Source organism: Mytilus edulis, chromosome 2, assembly GCF_963676685.1.
Source record: "Mytilus edulis chromosome 2, xbMytEdul2.2, whole genome shotgun sequence".
Taxonomy (NCBI): domain Eukaryota; kingdom Metazoa; phylum Mollusca; class Bivalvia; order Mytilida; family Mytilidae; genus Mytilus; species Mytilus edulis.
The window spans coordinates 105787606-105812162 of record NC_092345.1 but is presented as its reverse complement, the minus strand read 5'-3'; the positions used below and the strand labels follow the sequence as shown (position 1 = coordinate 105812162).

At 34.2% G+C, this 24557-nt stretch overlaps 1 protein-coding gene across 2 annotated transcripts in view; it reads right to left on the bottom strand.

Annotated features, from left to right (window-relative positions):
- Positions 1-23661, bottom strand: part of LOC139513822 (heparan-alpha-glucosaminide N-acetyltransferase-like) — a 35849-nt gene extending 12188 nt beyond the window's left edge. The window contains exons 1-12 of one of the 2 annotated variants that reach the window (XM_071302647.1): positions 23436-23661; positions 17574-17728; positions 16926-17059; positions 16551-16666; positions 15981-16050; positions 14875-14947; positions 14362-14489; positions 13192-13299; positions 11523-11671; positions 10500-10612; positions 10065-10186; positions 9294-9420 (exon numbers count right to left, since the gene is read on the bottom strand). In XM_071302647.1, coding sequence (XP_071158748.1) covers positions 9294-9420; positions 10065-10186; positions 10500-10612; positions 11523-11671; positions 13192-13299; positions 14362-14489; positions 14875-14947; positions 15981-16050; positions 16551-16666; positions 16926-17059; positions 17574-17728; positions 23436-23484 — 1344 coding nt within the window. In that variant the 5' untranslated portion in view covers positions 23485-23661. The remainder of the gene's footprint in view (positions 1-9293; positions 9421-10064; positions 10187-10499; positions 10613-11522; positions 11672-13191; positions 13300-14361; positions 14490-14874; positions 14948-15980; positions 16051-16550; positions 16667-16925; positions 17060-17573; positions 17729-23435) is intronic. The other variant, XM_071302646.1, reaches the window with a different exon arrangement.
- Positions 23662-24557: the final 896 nt, after the last annotated feature.

Sequence of the window (24557 nt, the reverse complement as noted above, 5' to 3'; positions counted from 1 at the left end):
GTTTATAACCCTAACTTCATTCTCGTTCCCTTTTAGATGGAAAGTGACCTACCGAATTAGGTTTATAACCCTAACTTCATTCTCGTTCCCTTTTAGGTGGAAAGTGACCTACCGAATTAGGTTTATAACCCTAACTTCATTCTCGTTCCCTTTCAGGTGGAAAATGACCTACTGAATTAGTTTATAACCCTAACTTCATTCTCGTTCCCTTTTCGGTGGAAAGTGACCTACCGAATTAGGTTTATAACCCTAACTTCATTCTCGTTCCCTTTTAGGTGGAAAGTGACCTACCGAATTAGGTTTATAACCCTAACTTCATTCTCGTTCCCTTTTAGGTGGAAAGTGACCTACTGAATTAGGTTTATAACCCTAACTTCATTCTCGTTCCCTTTTCGGTGGAAAGTGACCTACCGAATAAGGTTTATAACCCTAACTTCATTCTCGTTTCCTTTTAGGTTGAAAGTGACCTACCGAATTAGGTTTATAACCCTGACTTCATTCTGGTTCCCTTTTAGGTGGAAAGTGACCTACCGAATTAGGTTTATAACCCTAACTTCATTCTCGTTCCCTTTTAGGTGGAAAGTGACCTACCGAATTAGGTTTATAACCCTTACTTCATTCTCGTTCCCTTTTTGCTGGAAAGTGACCTACCGAATTAGGTTTATAACCCTTACTTCATTCTCGTTCCCTTTTAACTGGAAAGTGACCTACCGAATTAGGTTTATAACCCTAACTTCATTCTCGTTACCTTTTAGGTGGAAAGTGACCTACCGAATTAGGTTTATAACCCTAACTTCATTCTCGTTCCCTTTTAGGTGGAAAGTGACCTACCGAATTAGGTTTATAACCCTAACTTCATTCTCGTTCCCTTTTAGGTGCAAAGTGACCTACCGAATTAGGTTTATAACCCTAACTTCATTCTCGTTCCCTTTCAGGTGGAAAGTGACCTACCGAATTAGGTTTATAACCCTAACTTCATTCTCGTTCCCTTTTTGCTGGAAAGTGACCTACCGAATTAGGTTTATAACCCTTACTTCATTCTCGTTCCCTTTTAACTGGAAAGTGACCTACCGAATTAGGTTTATAACCCTAACTTCATTCTCGTTACCTTTTAGGTGGAAAGTGAACTACCGAATTAGGTTTATAACCCTAACTTCATTCTCGTTCCCTTTTAGGTGGAAAGTGACCTACCGAATTAGGTTTATAACCCTAACTTCATTCTCGTTCCCTTTTAGGTGGAAAGTGACCTACCGAATTAGGTTTATAACCCTAACTTCATTCTCGTTCCCTTTCAGGTGGAAAGTGACCTACTGAATTAGTTTATAACCCTAACTTCATTCTCGTTCCCTTTTCGGTGGAAAGTGACCTACCGAATTAGGTTTATAACCCTAACTTCATTCTCGTTCCCTTTTAGGTGGAAAGTGACCTACCGAATTAGGTTTATAACCCTAACTTCATTCTCGTTCCTTTTTAGGTGGAAAGTGACCTACTGAATTAGGTTTATAACCCTAACTTCATTCTCGTTCCCTTTTCGGTGGAAAGTGACCTACCGAATAAGGTTTATAACCCTAACTTCATTCTCGTTTCCTTTAAGGTTGAAAGTGACCTACCGAATTAGGTTTATAACCCTAACTTCATTCTGGTTCCCTTTTAGGTGGAAAGTGACCTACCGAATTAGGTTTATAACCCTAACTTCATTCTCGTTCCCTTTTAGGTGGAAAGTGACCTACCGAATTAGGTTTATAACCCTAACTTCATTATCGTTCCCTTTTTGCTGGAAAGTGACCTACCGAATTAGGTTTATAACCCTTACTTCATTCTCGTTCCCTTTTAACTGGAAAGTGACCTACCGAATTAGGTTTATAACCCTAACTTCATTCTCGTTACCTTTTAGGTGGAAAGTGACCTACCGAATTAGGTTTATAACCCCGACTTCATTCTCGTTCCCTTTTAGGGGGAAAGTGACCTACCGAATTAGGTTTATAACCCTAACTTCATTCTCGTTCCCTTTTAGGTGGAAAGTGACCTACCGAATTAGGTTTATAACCCTAACTTCATTCTCGTTCCCTTTTAGGTTGATAGTGACCTACCGAATTAGGTTTATAACCCTAACTTCATTCTCGTTCCCTTTTAGGTTGAAAGTGACCTACCGAATTAGGTTTACAACCCTAACTTCATTCTCGTTCCCTTTTAGGTGGAAAGTGACCTACCGAATTAGGTTTATAACCCTAACTTCATTCTCGTTCCCTTTCAGGTGGAAAGTGACCTACTGAATTAGTTTATAACCCTAACTTCATTCTCGTTCCCTTTTCGGTGGAAAGTGACCTACCGAATTAGGTTTATAACCCTAACTTCATTCTCGTTTCCTTTTAGGTTGAAAGTGACCTACCGAATTAGGTTTATAACCCTAACTTCATTCTCGTTCCCTTTTAGGTGGAAAGTGACCTACCGAATTAGGTTTATAACCCTAACTTCATTCTCGTTCCCTTTTAGGTGGAAAGTGACCTACTGAATTAGGTTTATAACCCTAACTTCATTCTCGTTCCCTTTTCGGTGGAAAGTGACCTACCGAATAAGGTTTATAACCCTAACTTCATTCTCGTTCCCTTTTAGGTTGAAAGTCACCTACCGAATTAGGTTTATAACCCTAACTTCATTCTGGTTCCCTTTTAGGTGGAAAGTGACCTACCGAATTAGGTTTATAACCCTAACTTCATTCTCGTTCCCTTTTAGGTTGAAAGTGACCTACCGAATTAGGTTTATAACCCTAACTTCATTCTCGTTCCCTTTTTGGTGGAAAGTGACCTACCGAATTAGGTTGATAACCCTTACTTCATTCTCGTTCCCTTTTAACTGGAAAGTGACCTACCGAATTAGGTTTATAACCTTTACTTCATTCTCGTTACCTTTTAGGTGGAAAGTGACCTACCGAATTAGGTTTATAACCCTAACTTCATTCTCGTTCCCTTTTAGGTGGAAAGTGACCTACCGAATTAGGTTTATAACCCTAACTTCATTCTCGTTCCCTTTTAGGTGGAAAGTGACCTACCGAATTAGGTTTATAACCCTAACTTCATTCTCGTTCCCTTTCAGGTGGAAAGTGACCTACTGAATTAGTTTATAACCCTAACTTCATTCTCGTTCCCTTTTCGGTGGAAAGTGACCTACCGAATTAGGTTTATAACCCTAACTTCATTCTCGCTTCCTTTTAGGTTGAAAGTGACCTACCGAATTAGGTTTATAACCCTAACTTCATTCTGGTTCCCTTTTAGGTGGAAAGTGACCTACCGAATTAGGTTTATAACCCTAACTTCATTCTCGTTCCCTTTTAGGTGGAAAGTGACCTACTGAATTAGGTTTATAACCCTAACTTCATTCTCGTTCCCTTTTCGGTGGAAAGTGACCTACCGAATAAGGTTTATAACCCTAACTTCATTCTCGTTCCCTTTTAGGTTGAAAGTCACCTACCGAATTAGGTTTATAACCCTAACTTCATTCTGGTTCCCTTTTAGGTGGAAAGTGACCTACCGAATTAGGTTTATAACCCTAACTTCATTCTCGTTCCCTTTTAGGTTGAAAGTGACCTACCGAATTAGGTTTATAACCCTAACTTCATTCTCATTCCCTTTTTGCTGGAAAGTGACCTACCGAATTAGGTTGATAACCCTTACTTCATTCTCGTTCCCTTTTAACTGGAAAGTGACCTACCGAATTAGGTTTATAACCTTTACTTCATTCTCGTTACCTTTTAGGTGGAAAGTGACCTACCGAATTAGGTTTTTAACCCTAACTTCATTCTCGTTCCCTTTTAGGTGGAAAGTGACCTACCGAATTAGGTTTATAACCCTAACTTCATTCTCGTTCCCTTTTAGGTGGAAAGTGACCTACCGAATTAGGTTTATAACCCTAACTTCATTCTCGTTCCCTTTTAGGTGGAAAGTGACCTACCGAATTAGGTTTATAACCCTAACTTCATTCTCGTTCCCTTTCAGGTGGAAAGTGACCTACTGAATTAGTTTATAACCCTAACTTCATTCTCGTTCCCTTTTCGGTGGAAAGTGACCTAAAGAATTAGGTTTATAACCCTAACTTCATTCTCGTTTCCTTTTAGGTTGAAAGTGACCTACCGAATTAGGTTTATAACCCTAACTTCATTCTCGTTCCCTTTTAGGTGGAAAGTGACCTACCGAATTAGGTTTATAACCCTAACTTCATTCTCGTTCCCTTTTAGGTGGAAAGTGACCTACTGAATTAGGTTTATAACCCTAACTTCATTCTCGTTCCCTTTTCGGTGGAAAGTGACCTACCGAATAAGGTTTATAACCCTAACTTCATTCTCGTTTCCTTTTAGGTTGAAAGTGACCTACCGAATTAGGTTTATAACCCTAACTTCATTCTCGTTCCCTTTTAGGTGGAAAGTGACCTACTGAATTAGGTTTATAACCCTAACTTCATTCTCGTTCCCTTTTAGGTTGAAAGTGACCTACAGAATTAGGTTTATAACCCTAACTTCATTCTCGTTCCCTTTTAGGTGGAAAGTGACCTACCGAATTAGGTTTATAACCCTAACTTCATTCTCGTTCCCTTTTAGGTTGAAAGTGACCTACCGAATTAGGTTTATAACCCTAACTTCATTCTCGTTCCCTTTTAGGTTGAAAGTGACCTACCGAATTAGGTTTATAACCCTAACTTCATTCTCGTTCCCTTTTAGGTGGAAAGTGACCTACCGAATTAGGTTTATAACCCTAACTTCATTCTCGTTTCCTTTCAGGTGGAAAGTGACCTACTGAATTAGTTTATAACCCTAACTTCATTCTCGTTCCCTTTTCGATGGAAAGTGACCTACCGAATTAGGTTTATAACCCTAACTTCATTCTCGTTTCCTTTCAGGTTGAAAGTGACCTACCGAATTAGGTTTATAACCCTAACTTCATTCTCGTTCCCTTTTAGGTGGAAAGTGACCTACCGAATTAGGTTTATAACCCTAACTTCATTCTCGTTCCCTTTTAGGTGGAAAGTGACCTACTGAATTAGGTTTATAACCCTAACTTCATTCTCGTTCCCTTTTCGGTGGAAAGTGACCTACCGAATAAGGTTTATAACCCTAACTTCATTCTCGTTTCCTTTTAGGTTGAAAGTGACCTACCGAATTAGGTTTATAACCCTTACTTCATTCTGGTTCCCTTTTAGGTGGAAAGTGACCTACCGAATTAGGTTTATAACCCTAACTTCATTCTCGTTCCCTTTTAGGTGGAAAGTGACCTACCGAATTAGGTTTATAACCCTAACTTCATTCTCGTTCCCTTTTTGCTGGAAAGTGACCTACCGAATTAGGTTTATAACCCTTACTTCATTCTCGTTCCCTTTTAACTGGAAAGTGACCTACCGAATTAGGTTTATAACCCTAACTTCATTCTCGTTACCTTTTAGGTGGAAAGTGACCTACCGAATTAGGTTTATAACCCTAACTTCATTCTCGTTCCCTTTTAGGTGGAAAGTGACCTACCGAATTAGGTTTATAACCCTAACTTCATTCTCGTTCCCTTTTAGGTGGAAAGTGACCTACCGAATTAGGTTTATAACCCTAACTTCATTCTCGTTCCCTTTCAGGTGGAAAGTGACCTACTGAATTAGTTTATAACCCTAACTTCATTCTCGTTCCCTTTTCGGTGGAAAGTGACCTACCGAATTAGGTTTATAACCCTAACTTCATTCTCGTTCCCTTTTAGGTGGAAAGTGACCTACCGAATTAGGTTTATAACCCTAACTTCATTCTCGTTCCCTTTTAGGTGGAAAGTGACCTACTGAATTAGGTTTATAACCCTAACTTCATTCTCGTTCCCTTTTCGGTGGAAAGTGACCTACCGAATAAGGTTTATAACCCTAACTTCATTCTCGTTCCCTTTTAGGTTGAAAGTCACCTACCGAATTAGGTTTATAACCCTAACTTCATTCTCGTTCCCTTTTAGGTGGAAAGTGACCTACCGAATTAGGTTTATAACCCTAACTTCATTCTCGTTCCCTTTTAGGTTGAAAGTGACCTACCGAATTAGGTTTATAACCCTAACTTCATTCTCGTTCCCTTTTTGCTGGAAAGTGACCTACCGAATTAGGTTGATAACCCTTACTTCATTCTCGGTCCCTTTTAACTGGAAAGTGACCTACCGAATTAGGTTTATAACCTTTACTTCATTCTCGTTACCTTTTAGGTGGAAAGTGACCTACCGAATTAGGTTTATAACCCTAACTTCATACTCGTTCCCTTTTAGGTGGAAAGTGACCTACCGAATTAGGTTTATAACCCTTACTTCATTCTCGTTCCCTTTTAGGTGGAAAGTGACCTACCGAATTAGGTTTATAACCCTAACTTCATTCTCGTTCCCTTTCAGGTGGAAAGTGACCTACTGAATTAGTTTATAACCCTAACTTCATTCTCGTTCCCTTTTCGGTGGAAAGTGACCTACCGAATTAGGTTTATAACCCTAACTTCATTCTCGCTTCCTTTTAGGTTGAAAGTGACCTACCGAATTAGGTTTATAACCCTAACTTCATTCTCGTTCCCTTTTAAGTGGAAAGTGACCTACCGAATTAGGTTTATAACCCTAACTTCATTCTCGTTCCGTTTTAGGTGGAAAGTGACCTACTGAATTAGGTTTATAACCCTAACTTCATTCTCGTTCCCTTTTCGGTGGAAAGTGACCTACCGAATAAGGTTTATAACCCTAACTTCATTCTCGTTCCCTTTTAGGTTGAAAGTCACCTACCGAATTAGGTTTATAACCCTAACTTCATTCTGGTTCCCTTTTAGGTGGAAAGTGACCTACCGAATTAGGTTTATAACCCTAACTTCATTCTCGTTCCCTTTTAGGTTGAAAGTGACCTACCGACTTAGGTTTATAACCCTAACTTCATTCTCGTTCCCTTTTTGCTGGAAAGTGACCTACCGAATTAGGTTGATAACCCTTACTTCATTCTCGTTCCCTTTTAACTGGAAAGTGACCTACCGAATTAGGTTTATAACCTTTACTTCATTCTCGTTACCTTTTAGGTGGAAAGTGACCTACCGAATTAGGTTTATAACCCTAACTTCATTCTCGTTCCCTTTTAGGTGGAAAGTGACCTACCGAATTAGGTTTATAACCCTAACTTCATTCTCGTTCCCTTTTAGGTGGAAAGTGACCTACCGAATTAGGTTTATAACCCTAACTTCATTCTCGTTCCCTTTCAGGTGGAAAGTGACCTACTGAATTAGTTTATAACCCTAACTTCATTCTCGTTCCCTTTTCGGTGGAAAGTGACCTACCGAATTAGGTTTATAACCCTAACTTCATTCTCGTTTCCTTTTAGGTTGAAAGTGACCTACCGAATTAGGTTTATAACCCTAACTTCATTCTCGTTCCCTTTTAGGTGGAAAGTGACCTACCGAATTAGGTTTATAACCCTAACTTCATTCTCGTTCCCTTTTTGCTGAACAGTGACCTACCGAATTAGGTTTATAACCCTTACTTCATTCTCGTTCCCTTTTAACTGGAAAGTGACCTACCGAATTAGGTTTATAACCCTAACTTCATTCTCGTTACCTTTTAGGTGGAAAGTGACCTACCGAATTAGGTTTATAACCCTAACTTCATTCTCGTTCCCTTTTAGATGGAAAGTGACCTACCGAATTAGGTTTATAACCCTAACTTCATTCTCGTTCCCTTTTAGGTGGAAAGTGACCTACCGAATTAGGTTTATAACCCTAACTTCATTCTCGTTCCCTTTCAGGTGGAAAGTGACCTACTGAATTAGTTTATAACCCTAACTTCATTCTCGTTCCCTTTTCGGTGGAAAGTGACCTACCGAATTAGGTTTATAACCCTAACTTCATTCTCGTTTCCTTTTAGGTTGAAAGTGACCTACCGAATTAGGTTTATAACCCTAACTTCATTCTCGTTCCCTTTTAGGTGGAAAGTGACCTACCGAATTAGGTTTATAACCCTAACTTCATTCTCGTTCCCTTTTAGGTTGATAGTGACCTACCGAATTAGGTTTATAACCCTAACTTCATTCTCGTTCCTTTTTAGGTTGAAAGTGACCTACCGAATTAGGTTTATAACCCTAACTTCATTCTCGTTCCCTTTTAGGTGGAAAGTGACCTACCGAATTAGGTTTATAACCCTAACTTCATTCTCGTTCCCTTTCAGGTGGAAAGTGACCTACTGAATTAGTTTATAACCCTAACTTCATTCTCGTTCCCTTTTCGGTGGAAAGTGACCTACCGAATTAGGTTTATAACCCTATTTTCATTCTCGTTTCCTTTTAGGTTGAAAGTGACCTACCGAATTAGGTTTATAACCCTAACTTCATTCTCGTTCCCTTTTAGGTGGAAAGTGACCTACTGAATTAGGTTTATAACCCTAACTTCATTCTCGTTCCCTTTTCGGTGGAAAGTGACCTACCGAATAAGGTTTATAACCCTAACTTCATTCTCGTTTCCTTTTAGGTTGAAAGTGACCTACCGAATTAGGTTTATAACCCTAACTTCATTCTCGTGCCCTTTCAGGTGGAAAGTGACCTACCGAATTAGGTTTATAACCCTAACTTTATTCTCGTTCCCTTTTAGGTGGAAAGTGACCTACTGAATTAGGTTTATAACCCTAACTTCATTCTCGTTCCCTTTTAGGTGGAAAGTGACCTACCGAATTAGGTTTATAACCCTAACTTCATTCTCGTTCCGTTTTAGGTGGAAAGTGACCTACCGAATTAGGTTTATAACCGGGTAAATACTTAAATGAGCAACACGACCGGTGAAACATGTGAATAGTTATCAAAGGTACCAGGGTTATAATTTAGTACGCCAGACGCGCGTTTCGTCTACATAAGACTAGGAAAGATATTGGCCCTTCCCGAGCACCTGAGATCATCCTTGTTATAGGTTTGGTTCTTGTTGTTCAGTTTTCTATGTTGTGTAATGCTGTTGTTTAATTAGTGACTAATTAGTTTGAATGTTCCTTTATATATGTCGCCTCTCTGTTATGCATTGTGTCACATCCTGCTGATCAGTAACATTATTTACTTAATGGGCTAAATGACAGTGATATGATTTTACCTATCACCTCATTGTATTGTGCTGCCAATGTTGTACAGGTTCAGCATTCAGCTCCCTTGTTTTATTTACCAGTCTCAATATATCCACGGTATAATACAACAATTTAGATCTTACCTAACAGTTGTATGGTTATATATATGATTTTTGTCAAGCACTAGCACATCGATGTACTGTGTTGCCCATGTGCAAGTTATGTGTTTACCTTAGGAGTTGGATTGCCATAGATATGATTTTTACCAAGCACTAACACGTCTATATATTGTGCTGCCCCTCCGGTACAGTTGTAGTGTTTTCCGCCATCATGTAACCCACCAGGTCCAATATAACCACTGTATAAATACAATACTTCATCATGAGAGCTTCATATATATGACTACTATCATAGGATACTTTTCTATTTATTAAAATTTTATTTCCTTCAAATACGTTATATAAGTATGTTTTTATTTTTTTCAGCTTTTGAAGGTAAACATCGTCACATGTGAAGCCTAATTCTGTGTACCCATCCACGAGATCTGCGATCATCTCGGTTTTTGATAAGGTTCGTTTTACTCAGTATTTGTTTTTTCCAATGGGGTTATCAGTCAACTTATGAATTTTAAATATCCCTTAGTAACTTTTGCCTCTGTTTCTATATAGCAGTACGTGTTCATACTGTTTTAGATTATGTATCTAAAGATACATGTGAAATATGCATGGCAATCTATTTAATACGATTTTATAAAATTTTAAATATATGAATATAAATATGTTACATGAGTTTCATCCTTTTGGTTTTGTTTGTGCTCCAAATTTTTGTCTCAAAATGCGTGCCTGATGAAGTTTATTTAAAAATCATTGCTAGTTTAGATGAAAATCGATTGCATATGTTTTTATCAAGCTTTACAACGTATTCGTGTTTTCATCATTTGTATCTGCTTGAGGTTTTTTTTTTTAACGCAAATAAATATATTAATAAATATATCACACAAACGTTGGACATCCTGGACATTCTAGCTTGAGTGTGAGTCCAAGATAAGCAGCAAGTATACCAAGAGAAATAATCCATTGCGGTGCCAAAGATAAGATATCATTAAGTGGAGCACAGCTTCTTTCCTGAAACATATACACAATTATTACCGTACACAACAAATATAAAATTGGACAAATTGAATCTAATGAAATCATTATATCAAGTAATTCTAAATGTTTTATACAAATAAAACACGAGTGAAGCGATTTCGGTTATATTGTTGCTTTGCCTATCATATTTAAAGGTTTTTGATATCCGTTTAATATCTTTCGTTTGCCTCGTTTTAATATAAGGGATCTATAATTATATTTAATAGGGTTTACCCTAAGAATAATATGCTGTTAATCCAAAAAAAAATTTTCATCTTTAGATAGTACTTTATTTAATTTGTCTTACCTTCGGAATATTGTAATTTCTTATGAATATTAGCTCAATTATAGCTAACACAAGGTACGTCAAACTAAATCTTTGTAATACACCGGGAATCCGAATATGTTCCAAGTCGACAGCTACAAAAATGAAAACATCACGTTATAAATTTCAGTTGTCCGAAGCGGTACACAGGCAAAATTGCAACGCATGTTTACCAGGTATTTTTGAAAACGTATGCATTATTCCAACAAAGTATGTATATGACGTATGGCAAGATTTTGGGTACTTAACTAATCTGTATGGCGGTCATATTGCTTTATCATAAAGACAGCCATTATGATAAGATTATACATGCCCGTAAAATAAAATTTTAAAAACCCACTCCTTGAAGTAAATATAAGGACACATTGCATGAATAATATCCTTACACAAAGTAATTTGTAAATATTATACCTTGACTAGATAATGTTAACGTCTTGTATTCTCATCAACTCTTAAAATTATATGTCAACATTCACAACACTTTGCTTTTATTATTTCATGTATTTGAACAAAGTTTTTAAAGTGAGATATTTTCATAATTTCAAATGAGACACAGTAAAGATAAAAAAAAATCTGAAATGAAATTTAGAATAACACCAATCACTCTACCTTATGTACTATGAAATACATGTCAACTATGTTGTTCTCAATATGTATTTTTTTTCTGTTTTGTTTTGTTTTTCTTTTCTTAAAATGTCCTGTACTAAGTCAGGAAAATGGCCATTGTTATATTATAGTCCGTTTTTACTCTTCAACATTTTACTTGTTTGGATTTTTAACTTTTTTGATCTGAGCGTCACTGATGAGTCTTATGAAAACAAAACGCGCGTCTGGCGTATTAAATTATAATCCTGATTTGTTTTTTTTTCTCAATCGATTGATGAATTTCGAACAGCGGTATACTACTGTTGCATTCATTTGGTTATGTTTTCTTTCTTTTCCGTCACAATGATGTAGACACCCCAACTCAATTAAGTAATATTGATCATAAATCTATATACTTACGTCCCCAGTTTGTGTTCAGAATAATACCGAAGGCAAACAAAAGCGCAGATCGTTTGATTATTTTCAGTAATATCTGACATTTTGTATTATTCCGTCTGATCATTCCTTTAAATGAAAAATTCATTGAAGTTCCCATAATGAAAATAAACCTGAAAATAACGCATAAACAATGTAATATATATTAATACAATATAATCCTTCAAAACCGTTATTCCGAATTAGACTATTTACCGGATTTGTAATCACATTAGCAACACGACGGGTGCCACATGTGGAGCAGGATCTGCTTACCCTTCCGGAGCACCTGTGATCACCCCTAGTTTTTGGAGGGGTTCGTGTTGTTTATTCTTAAGTTTTCTATGTTGTGTCATGTGTACTATTGTTTTTCTGTTTGTCTTTTTCATTTTTAGCCATGGCGTTGTCAGTTTGTTTTAGATTTATGAGTTTGACTGTCCCTTTGGTATCTTTCGTCCCTCTTTTATGGTGAAAAGTCTGCATATTCAAATCTTGAATATTGATATTAACGGATGTATTTTTTCATTTTATAACTAGCGCAAATACGATATATACGTTATCTTGTAAATAGAAATAAAATACACAAGTAACTAAAAACAAGTTGTCAAATGTAACTGCTTACACTTATACACGAACAAATGTAAAGTTACAAAATACCAAATTCCGAAGGAAAATTAAAAATGGAAAGTCCCTAATCAAACGGCAAAATCAAAACTCAAACAAATCAGGCAAATGCAAATGGAAATGCAAAAAAAAAAAAATTAAAAAAAATGAGAAATGTAAAATTGAGATCTTTTATCAGATGTGTGAAATATTTTCTAAATTGTGTAATGCATTGAACTGCACGAATACCTAACTTTCATTTAATACAAAATTATCCAAATCTAATATGCAAAAGTTTTTGATTAGGAATACACATAATATGTATAAAAAGAGGGACGAAAGATACCAAAGGGACAGTCAAACTCATAAATCTAAAACAAACTGACAACGCCATGGCTAAAAATGAAAAAGACAAACAGAAAAACAATAGTACACATGACACAACATAGAAAACTAAAGAATAAACAACACGAACCCCACCAAAACCTAGGGGTGATCTCAGGTGCTCCGGAAGGGTAAGCAGATCCTGCTCCACATGTGGCACCCGTCGTGTTGCTTATGTGATTAGAAATCCGGTAAATAGTCTTATTCGGTAGGTCACATTAATGAAAGGGAAGGGGATTGTAGTTACTTTAAATGTGAAACCAATAACACAGCTATCAAAAATTCATAAAAATCCACAATATTCAAAATTTGACGTTTTTTCATAATCTTTTGGACTATATAAAATTTTATAAAACAGAAATACTTCCTAAATATGCATATAAGAATATACCATGCCTATAATTAAATAACTAATCTAAAACGAAGTTAAAAATATTTTAAATCGAACATTTCTTGAAGCTTTGCCAAATATTGATTTGACAATCTCAGCCGGGGAGGATGATTTTTTTAAAGAGGGGTTGTTAAAAAAACCTTAGTGTTTCGAATAACACAACATTAAGTGAATAGTCAATTTACAGAATATAAACATATCGATTATAGTTCTTGTCAGCACGTTTAAGTGGTGACTCGGAGCAAATAATACACTCGGGGACATCGATAAACATACCAAGGAAACACTAAATCTGCTACTGTCAGTCCATTCCATGGCGGGTGGTCAAAGAACCAGTATCCTCCTCCACCATAGTTTACAAAAATCATTACAACCAAGCTCAATCTAAACAAATTATAACTCAATTATCACAAAAATCATTACAACCAAGCTTAATATTAAACCAAATTATAACTCAATTATCACAAAAACCATTACAACCAAGCTAATCTTAAAGGGGCACTAGCTACGAGATATATAAAAAATCTAAAGTTTGATTTTTTTCTGTTCAATTAATTATGAAAGTGAAATAGTGAAATAACAATTCACTTTTCGCAGCCAAAAGGGTTCAATTTTGTCAAATTACGCTAAGAAACATTGATACTTAGTTATTCACTTGCAAGTGAATGAGCCGACCTCTTTAAATCCGTATTCATGTGAAATTCAAGTTAACCCCTAGCTAGAGATTGACAACGCATGCAATGTACGTGTACTGTTTTTTTTTTTAAGAAAAAGAGTGTCAACAATGAAAGTGAAACTACGGTAAATCATTTGATTACTATTTCGATGCACATAAAATCATTCTTACACTGTTAAACACAATGAGAAACATCTATTTTTAATCTATAAAATAAAATCAAACAGACCTATAAAAATACACGTGTTGGTTTAATCTATTCGTATCTTTATTTTTGTTACCATCGCTTGTGTGGTCATCTGAGGTCAAATCGATAGTTAATTAGATGGCGTCTGGACTAAAATACACACGAAACGAACCTAAATATTATCTACCCCATGCTCTGTAAACTGTTTATTTTAGACTTTTGATAGTTTGAATAAATGTTTTACATTGTTATAAACCAAATATGAGAATTTGAGTCAAATCAGTTACCATAAATTTGACAGCTAGTTCCCCTCTAAAACAAACTATAACTCAATTATCACAAATATCATTAGTGTTAACCTTAATTTAAAAATAATAATACCATAAAACTACTTCCAAGTTTTATAATTGGATTTTGACCAAAATATTATATATGGCTATAACAAATAATAAACCGTTCGGGAAAAGTATCAATCGACTGATAATGAAATGAAAGTTTTTAAAATGAATACTGCAAAAGTATTTATTATTGAAAAAGGTGTTGTTGTTTTTTTTAAAGCCAACGACGAGAATATGTGACGTACCCTCTAAATGTATCCAATGATTTCAATCGAGTTCTCTTGTGATCCTTGGTGGAGGAAGATTCTTCTGGTTGTATTTTAACTTCCGTTGTTTGGCCATTGTCTTGTGACTGACTCTTTGTGTGATGACTCTGTAAATGAAATAATGCCACGTAGGATATGATTAATAGTTGTCAGTAAGGAAGCAAGAAAATTCTAAATAGATATAGGAAGATGTGGTATAAGTGCCAATGAGACAACACTCTCCATCTAAAATAGCTATTTATCTGTCTATATTCTTCATATTCAGGAATTTGCTAGTAAAGAGTATTGCTCTCTTCATTAGCCGTTACAAATATTCAATAAAAATATTAATGTTGAAAAAGAACAACCAAAGTGTAAACAAATTAACTCTTTGTTCATCTCTCACCTTTTAATAGATAAAAGTATTATTAACAAAATAAATTTAAATAATGAAAAAGATTAAACAAAAAACACCGTATATACCACCACAGCAACACATTTTGACTATCTTACCGATAGTTTCAGATCCTTTTTCGATTTAGTTGATGGTTCGGTTACATCTAATGATGAACTTTTTCTTGCTTTTCTAGATAAATAAAGATTAAAAGTAACATAGATCTATATAAAACGATGAGATTTAAATAAAACACTTTTATAGATGTTTGTAGTCCAATTCAAACAATTGTAGACTTACTCAATTGCATTCACTTTATTATTCACCAGACTAAACATTTAAATAAACTCACAGGGACTTAAAGTTTATAATTGCTATGATCCATCTCTGGTAAGTTTAGACATTTAAGCGAACCTAATAAATAGACTTTATAGCTTGCTGTTCGGTGAGAGCCAATGCTTCTTTTGAAGACCGTACTTTGACTTATAAAGGTTTTCCTTTTACAAATTGTTACTTGGATTGGGAGTTGTCTCATTAGCATTCATCCACATCTTCTTATATCTAATTCTCATTGATACCAGTCAAAGAGTTCGAACGCAAGAGCCGCGTTTCATCAGCGACGTAGGAACACAAATGCAAAAAGAAAGAAGTTAAAGAAACAAATTTCCGAAAAGTTTTTGCCAAGATCAGCTAAGATAATCTATTGAACAAAATTTCAGTTAATCATGACCAGTGTACGTTTCCTTGTTTGCGTTAAGTAATCTATATCCCGAACTTCTAAGAGTTTTAACTATGTACTACCCTTCCTTGACTCTAAAAAATCCATAGATTTCAATATAACTGATATGCATATGCAAATTTACTGTAACATTCCAAAGTTATGACTCTATGACATGAAACATAGAAACCATAACTGGGAATCAATACATACATAACAATAAATAAAATGTTATTGTTTTGAAATTGTATTAATCGATTTCCGTCGGTCAACTTTAAAACATTGAACAAAAACAACTTAGGTAAGTTCTCCATAAAACTTTTAAAAATGTTATCATCCGCGTAATATCCGCTGAGTTTAACGATGTGTATCCAAGTTGATATATAACCACGCTGAAATGTCTGGTGGAGTACACGTGATTACGATACTATAGAGATTTGAAAATATCATCAAATAAAACAGTAATTAGATATCACAGTTTTAAAGTGAAGATACATTAATGCTTACCCAAAAACGAATTTTGCTAGAAGGATTAGAACTGGCAATGCACATAGAACCAGGAACACATAAAGAATTGCTAAAAAGCAAATTAATATTTCTTAAAAATTGAACTGCAAGGTTTCTGTGCTAAATATGAAATTGTAATCCTAGTATCTATGATGAGTTTATTCTAAAGATATGAAATGAAAAGTACTTGTTTGTTTTCGTGTGCATTCTGCTTAGTAGATATGCATTTGATTGTGTAGATAGATGAATCCTAGCTTGTTTGTGATATTTAATCTGACAGCATTTGAGCATATGGTGTCCAGTACAATAATTTGTATGTTCGATTAATAGATAAATTGTTGCTAGTTTAACGTCCTAAATGGTAGAATTTTGAACCTGTTAAAAAGGTTAATTGATCACACAAGTGTGTATACGTCTCTATTTTGTACAGTATGGACCGATACTTGAATCACATTTATCATTAAGTAAGCGGTGGCTATGAAAATTATCTTTAATACTAACTTTAGTATATAAACTCACACTTCTTAGCTAGTAAAGAATATTAAAAGAATAAGACATATTTATACGTACGCATTTCAGCAGGTAATGGATGGTTGATAAGGAGAACTTCACATTCTTCTGACTTGTATGTTTCAAAATCTATAAAAACCCAGTAATTGCCTCCTTCTCTAAATTTCTGATGAAACCTACATTAAATCAGTGTCTATATTTTCATTTTTAAAACACATTGTAAAATACTGTTAAACTACATATCATCGGCCTGTTTGTGTCATAACAAAGTATTACACATTGTTGCTGTAAGACAACATAGAAAATGCTTTCGATCAAAAGTATAACATGAAAATAAGAAATGAGAGAAAGACTACCTTTTTAATGTAATGTAACATCGACTAAAATATTAAGAAAATTAAAAAGAAATACCAATCGAATAAAAGAACTAATTACCTGCAGAAATCTTCCTCGATATCTTTACCAGGATGTTTTCGTTTTAAGACAATAGTAGTTCCAAAAGTAGTATTAACTGGTAAAGTGATTTGGGAATCTGTATCTGGTATTGTAGTCACGTGAACAAAGGGACACTGGAAGTAATGGTTAAGATTTGTTATTTCCAAAATTTTACTATTTCAATATTGTTTTATTCAATATTTCGTTTTTTTTTTTTTTCATTTACATTTAGAATTACTTTAAATAGTCCTTTTGGAGACAACGTTTGCAAAAGTAATCATCGTGAAAATAAGTAGAAGGATTTTCAAATAGAAATGTGAAATACTGAAAAAGTACTTTCTTAAGAATAAAAACAGTTGCAATAAGAAACACAATAATGTCTTTCTTCGTGTAAAGAAAGACCTTATATTCCAGCTTTCAATATTGCATCAGTCAAACTGCTTCATCGGTGTGTGATTATCATTGGCCTATATAGTCATAATGACCTCCAAGAATTTATCGTTGAAGGGTTCTAACTGGACAACAGATTAATAAGTGCATCCAGTGGCCAATGAAATTAAAGTTTATATGTAAGATTGGGTGATATGATTTTATTGATATTCAAGCTTTACATAAATAAGTGTAACTGGACACGTTAGTTATAATTACCTTCCAGCATTCATCATTAAGTGCATATAACTGGATAATCCAATTAGAGGAGACATTGATTGTCAGCCACCCCTCGTCCAGCCCATGTTCCGGAAAATCATTACTGTGTAGTTCTGCATAACGTATATGATGATCAGCGTTCACTACAGACACAACTACAACAAGAAACAATAGTAGTTAATCGATGGTCAAATATAACAAATGTTTAAAGAAGAATCAAACCAAAGTAAAACAACAGAGGAAATCGCGTGCTCAAAATGTGGCGATACCGTTTGCGACAATTAGGATAAAGTCTCCTGATATCCGCCATGCAAGTCTACACTTAGTCGAAATGTCAACATTTGGAACAGATCAAAACCTGTAGTCTTACAATGACCAAAAGTTTAATTTTGTGTTAATTCAAATCGTTCGTCCTCAAAACTCTGTTGGATCAGTTTTTGTATAAGGAGCAGATTGCTATGTGTGAAGTCCGTAGACTGTGAACATTCACACACGTTATTATTTTTCATAAGATATATAAATGCCGTACAATGGAGCATAGGGAATGTTGTTGCTGCGAATTGGGATGTTAAATTCATCCAGTTTTTATGGATTCTAGTTTCATTTTACTCCATCTGTGTCAATATCAAGGATAATAATTCAAGATATGAATCCTCTTCAACTTTTGGAAGTATTATTAATCTCAATACAGGTTTACTGGGATATATGAATTATAGGAATTGTTTGTCCTCAATGCTCTTCAACTTCGTACTTTATTTGGCTTTTTATCATTTTTTTATTCGAGCGTCACTGATTAGTCTTTTGTAGACGAAACGCGCGTCTAGCGTAAATATATAATTTCATTCCTGGTATCTATGATGAGTTTATTTGGGTTATTGAGTGACAGAACACCATCAATTTATCCGAAAATGAAATTAAGGAACTTTGAAAGATGCATTTTGTTTTGTCTGTCAGAAATATATAAATGCATTTTGCTATTATTGAAGGTAATACTTGATTATTTAGCTCTTCAATTGTTTCTGTTCTTATACATCCTCCACCCGAATAGTTGTGTCGTTATGTTCCGCTGATCTACGATTACTTCATTAACGACTGAATGAATAGACAATGCCAAATCTTCCATCAGAAATTCAGAATTTGCCCGGGATTTACCTTTCTCAATAAAATTGAGATGATTCCTGATTGATCGCTTCTTTTTCAGGCCACCAATCAAAGATATTTTTTCGTGTTGGGATTTCAGGCCCTCGCAAGAAGGATATGTTGATTACGGAGAGTGACTAAATAATTCGGATTAATACATCATTGGCTTTCAAATAATCGGCTCTGAAAGTTCCTGATAATAGTAAATAAAATAAAGATATTCGCACGCATGAAATTCGTAAAGTGTTGTTTTATTTCTGTCCAATCTTTGCCATTATTTAGTGCAATATGATCCGGAGAAAATAATTAAGCCCATATTTAAGAATGTGAGATATATCTGCATTATCTTAACCTTTAATGTAAATATAAACTGCTAGACTGGCCGTAACATGACGTTAAAAGGGAATAGGATACGATTTTGGCCCCAAAAGAGGTGGTTGATAAACCTATTAAAAAACATAAAGAAAAAGTTTGTAAAAAGACCATGACATACAAAATAAAAATGAGCTGCAACAAAAAAAAACCATAGAGAAGCATGTTCTTAACACGAAGCACGAAGAATATCAAATTGAATACAAAACAATAGGATTCACTGTGAAGTACTCTCGTAACTGTTGGTCTAAATAATAACAACGTTCTGCTATTCTCAGAAAAAAATGATCTTTCCAAAAGTTGTTGAATTCTGTTGCACGGTTCAAGTTCAATGTGTACATTTTATTAATTCACAGAATGATTTAACATTTCTTTAGATGAAGAAAAACTGAATATCACCCTTGTACATTGGACTTCAAATGTTCTTGGCAAATCCTTATAAGTTCAGCTATTCTCCGTGCATACTAAAGAGTATGATCAAAGATGAAAGAAAAACAGAAATTCATCATCTTGACGAGTTGCTGGTCTTGGTCCAATATACACCTACGTCTCAAATATCAATTAATCAAAATAAAAGTGTTATTTACCAAAAAAACATAGACGTAAATGCATAAACGTATAGATGTATGTGTTGTTGTAACTGTGGAGGTATGCATCAAGTATCAGGAAGTTGACTACTAATAGAAATTTCACAACCACAACAAAATGTATTTAGATATTTCATGTAGCCAAAAGGTTGATTGTTTTGTTAAGAATGTTTCTGTTCAGTTTAATAAACTGTTTATAGAGTTGAAAGCTCTGTTATCATTCAATTCCTTTTTCATGACGAATATGAACAATAATAAATGAAATAACCATGTGGCAGTTCAAACGATCATTTGACGATTTTGTGTTCCCAATTTGCTAGTTATTTGTAGGTATTTTAGAACAAAGTCCCCAAATGTAACTGTTTGTACCTTTGATCCTCTTTGTTTTTTCACCTTCACCCTTAAAACATTTACTTTTACATATGATTGGTCGTTTGACGACTGCAATCGGTGCAGTTTGTTCTCTGGGCATTTACTATTGGGTGTTAATTGACTTTTGACGTTGTGTTTTTAAGTAGAGGATTCTTTGTTCTGTTCCTCCATGATTTACTATAAGGTGTGAATGGACTTTTAACGGGTTATATTTGAGAGAATAGCGATGTTCATATTCATTGAAGAATACTCATTTAGTGTGGCGGGGAATGTTTGTGACGTAAGGGATGCTTTACCTACTACTAGTATTTGCAATAAGGATTTACTATGCATGGACGTATGACGGGATGTTTGTGAAGTAGGGGATGCTTTGTCATATTTCTTGAGGATTTACTATTGGGTGTAAATTGACTGCAGTGTTTGCAAAGTTTCTGGTGTGTTCTCGTTTAGGTTGGAATGTTTTAGTATGTATTAACTGCCTAGATGGGGTTCTTTAGTTTTCTATGTTGTGTCATGTGTACTACTGTTTTTCTGTTTGTCTTTTTCATTTTTAGCCATGGCGTTGTCAGTTTGTTTTAGATTTATGAGTTTGACTGTCCCTTTGGTATCTTTCGTCCCTCTTTTATCTACTCCAGGTTTCAACCAACATCGTTATAAATATATTTACACGGATTGGGCTTATAAGGATGTTAATATGGTTTATGAAATTGAATATACTGAGCCAAAAACTCAAGAATAATAGGGAATAATGGGATGTTTAGACATAAACAAAAAAGATAAATGGACCAAAAATGTATAAGGAAATACAGCCTAAAGAATAAGAAATACTAACATAAAACCTCTGAAAGTTTTTAATTTGCTATAACTTATTTATTGTGTGAAATGTGATTTGAATGTTTCTTTATATTCTTATTATGTACAACTTAATGTAGACATTGCACAAAGTGATGGTTCTTTTTACTGTTAAAGACGTATGTTTTATATCTATTGTGGCGTTGAGCGGACGTGATCCCTACATTACCTAATCAGTAATTTGAGAACGTTAACTGTGAACTTTCGCAGACAGATACGATACTACTCGTAAAAGAAAATAAGACTGGAATGTATTTAATGTAAAGGTCTAAAGTCAATACTCTCGTACGGGGTTGTAATTGCTTCTAAATGTCTTATTTTTCGCCAACAAAAATCAGGATTGATTGTGGTTATTTGTTTTTGACTCTTATAAACTGTTAACTTGTCTAGACTCCGGCGAGTATGAAACAAGTTCGACATTAAAAGGAGAACTTCAATTGACCTCTAGATGTCTTTTTATTGTTTAGCATTTTTATCTCTATTTGACAATTAGACTACATCTTCTTTCATTAATATAATGCATTTAGATAATAAAATATAAATTGTGTCCATCATCATGTCACTACTCATTCGTTTATTCCAAAGTGTTTTTTCATAAATAGAAGTGCATTTGTATCTAATTAAAAATATTAGTAATTTACAATACAACTAGTCTTGCATAAACATATATTTAAATTGTGAAAAACAAATGTTTACGCCTCTTTATGCATTTACTTCCAATTATACATCAATTTGACTACATATTAACTTCAGGTGTAAACAAGTTAACTTATGTACCTTTATAATAAATCTTCAGACAAATGAAAGTCACTTGAAATTTATTGTTTTACATGACTTTATGCAAATTGATATAAAAAAGACAAGGGCATAGTACTTCAGTGGGACAGGCGACCTTACATTTATTTGTACTTGCAATGGTCGGATGCGTTTTGACTACAGGCATATGATGTATACTTGTAGTTTTAAAGTACGGTCTATTACGGATTGGTATTGAAATTGCAACAAATTGTATAGTGTGATTTCATTGTATAGGTATAAAATAAGGAGTGTACATGTGGTATGATTTATATGGAGACAACTTATAAAGTTACAAAGTCCAAAAAACGAAGATATCAGCAAACATGAAGTTACTGTACAACCTTTAACAAAGTCAAATAACAAAACCATATAGTCAGATACAAACAAAATGTTAGACGTACATCCGAAAATATCCCAACCAACAGAGTAATTCATGTCACACCAATAACTAAACAACATATATCACAAAGTACAAACAACTAAATAACAGGCCCCTGACATGACTGGGACATTCAAATAAACTGATCATAGATACCAGGGCCAAAATTTTACACTTACGCCAGACGCGCGTTTCGTCTACAAAAGACTCATCAGTGACGTTCGAATCAAAATATATTGACAAGACCAAATAAAGTACGAAGTTGAAGAGCATTGAGGACCAATAATTCCTAAAAGCTATGCTAAATACAGCCAAGGAAATCTATTCCTGAGGTAGAAAAGCCTTAGTATTTCAAAAATTCAAAAAATTGTGTTAATACAGTGTGGGGTGTTGTTAAACATGCATTCCATTGTTGAATCCTACCCCTTGCCAGGAACAATAATGTAAAATCAAAACAAATGAAAGATATTTTGAAAGCTAATGCAACAATAAAAATAACGAAACCTAGGACAAAAAAGTAACAACATAATAAATTACCAAACTGTAAAATCAGTTTAAAATGATTTGAATCATAATTTGACATTTCTACAATAAAAGAAACCAACCAAGTTGACTGCAACAGATGCGTATTTCGAAAATATCTATTCAGTGATACTCGAGGCCAACATGTTTGAAAATCCAACAAGGATTCGAAGCTGTAGGAAAAATTATGCAATGATTTAAAATGATATAATAAGTAAAATCACAAACATACCGAAATTTGATAAAAATTCAAAAAAGTCCCTAATCAAATAAAAAACAAAAAGGGTAAGTAGTTATCAAAGGTACCAGGATTATAAAACACATCTAACGAATTGATAGCAAGAGTCATAATCCTGACGTTGTACAGGCATTTCTTCTGTAAAAAATGGTAGATAAAAGCTGGTTGTATAGCTAGCTTAACCCTTACTTCTATGACATTTTTGTTATATCACATTTCAATATCTCAATATTCATATTTTTACGCCAGGACTGAGGTTCTGGCTATGTAGCTGGTGTTACCCTCGGATTATAAAAGTTCGCTAGCAGAGTTAAAGAAATTAGTATGATTATAAACGATTTAACAAAAACTTGTGCTGCGTATTTTGTAATTGTTCAGTCATGAAGTATTCACGAATCGCGGAAGGTCTATCAAATAGTGGAATGGGCGTTTAGGCAGCATATAGTTGATAATTGAGCGATTGTTTTTATTTAGATAAAATATGTGTATTATTTGACAATTTATTAACATCTCAAACCACTAAAATATATATTTGACTAGAAAAGTAAAATACTATGATCAAAATATACACAATTTGTAACAGTAAATAAAAAAATACTTACGACAGAACATACAAATCAAAACAAGCATAACTGGACTAATATTACACATTGACAAAGTAGTATTCCGGTATATTTGTTGATATCAAATATTTCTGATACCGTAAATAACTACATCTTTGAATACATAAAGTCTGTTTCGATAAAGTAATAGTAAAGTAATTACAACAACGTAGATATGTGGCTTTTGAAGTAAGATATATAACATTTACATGTATCTAATGTATATAGGTGATGGGTTATCTTATTTGTTTAAAGTGCCATTGAAATGAAAAACATGATTTGTGTTTTAAAACAAGATGTACTATAAGTAGGATTTCACTTGTAAGTTAAGACAGCATTTTAGTTACTATTTTACGATAAAAAGAAACGGAGCACAAAATTTCAATTATAGTGAATGACCTCTTTGGACCATACATGATAAAGATTTTATGTCACCTGTTATTTTGATGAAGGATACTATGGTGGTTGTTGTTCTGAATCATTGCAGTTAAAAGATACAAAAGATAAAGTTTCATACAACCGAACGCTTGGCTTCTGCATAGATATTTAGACAAATAATGAAAACATTTGAAATCATTCACACGAAGGGGACATCGATTAATATAACCGCATTAAATCACACCTTTTAATCGATCGAAATTTCTTTATACAATGAATGTTATTGATACATATAAAATTCTATGAGTATTTATTCGCAATAATCATATGTCATTTTTATTATGCTATTTTTGGTCTTATAACATGTAATCATTTATAATTTGTACTAAATACATTTATTGATATTGTCATATTGCACGTTACCCATTGTTATATACTACTTGCTTTGTTTTTGTCCAACTTTATTTATATAAATAAGACTACACCTTCCAAGAGTCATATAAGTTACAGGTTTTACGATTATAGACTTCATAATATTAACCATAATCACATTCAGTCTTTCTAAAGTAAACTCTTCTCATGTTATTTCCCAAACATAGGTCTAAAACTAAGAAAGAAAACAAACTTTAGTTATCATGTGAAATTCAATTTTATTAATGTCAACGATTATCTGCACCAGTTATATTTAAATTATGATGTGTGCACAGGATAGCACTAATACTACACGACTAATGACCACAATGA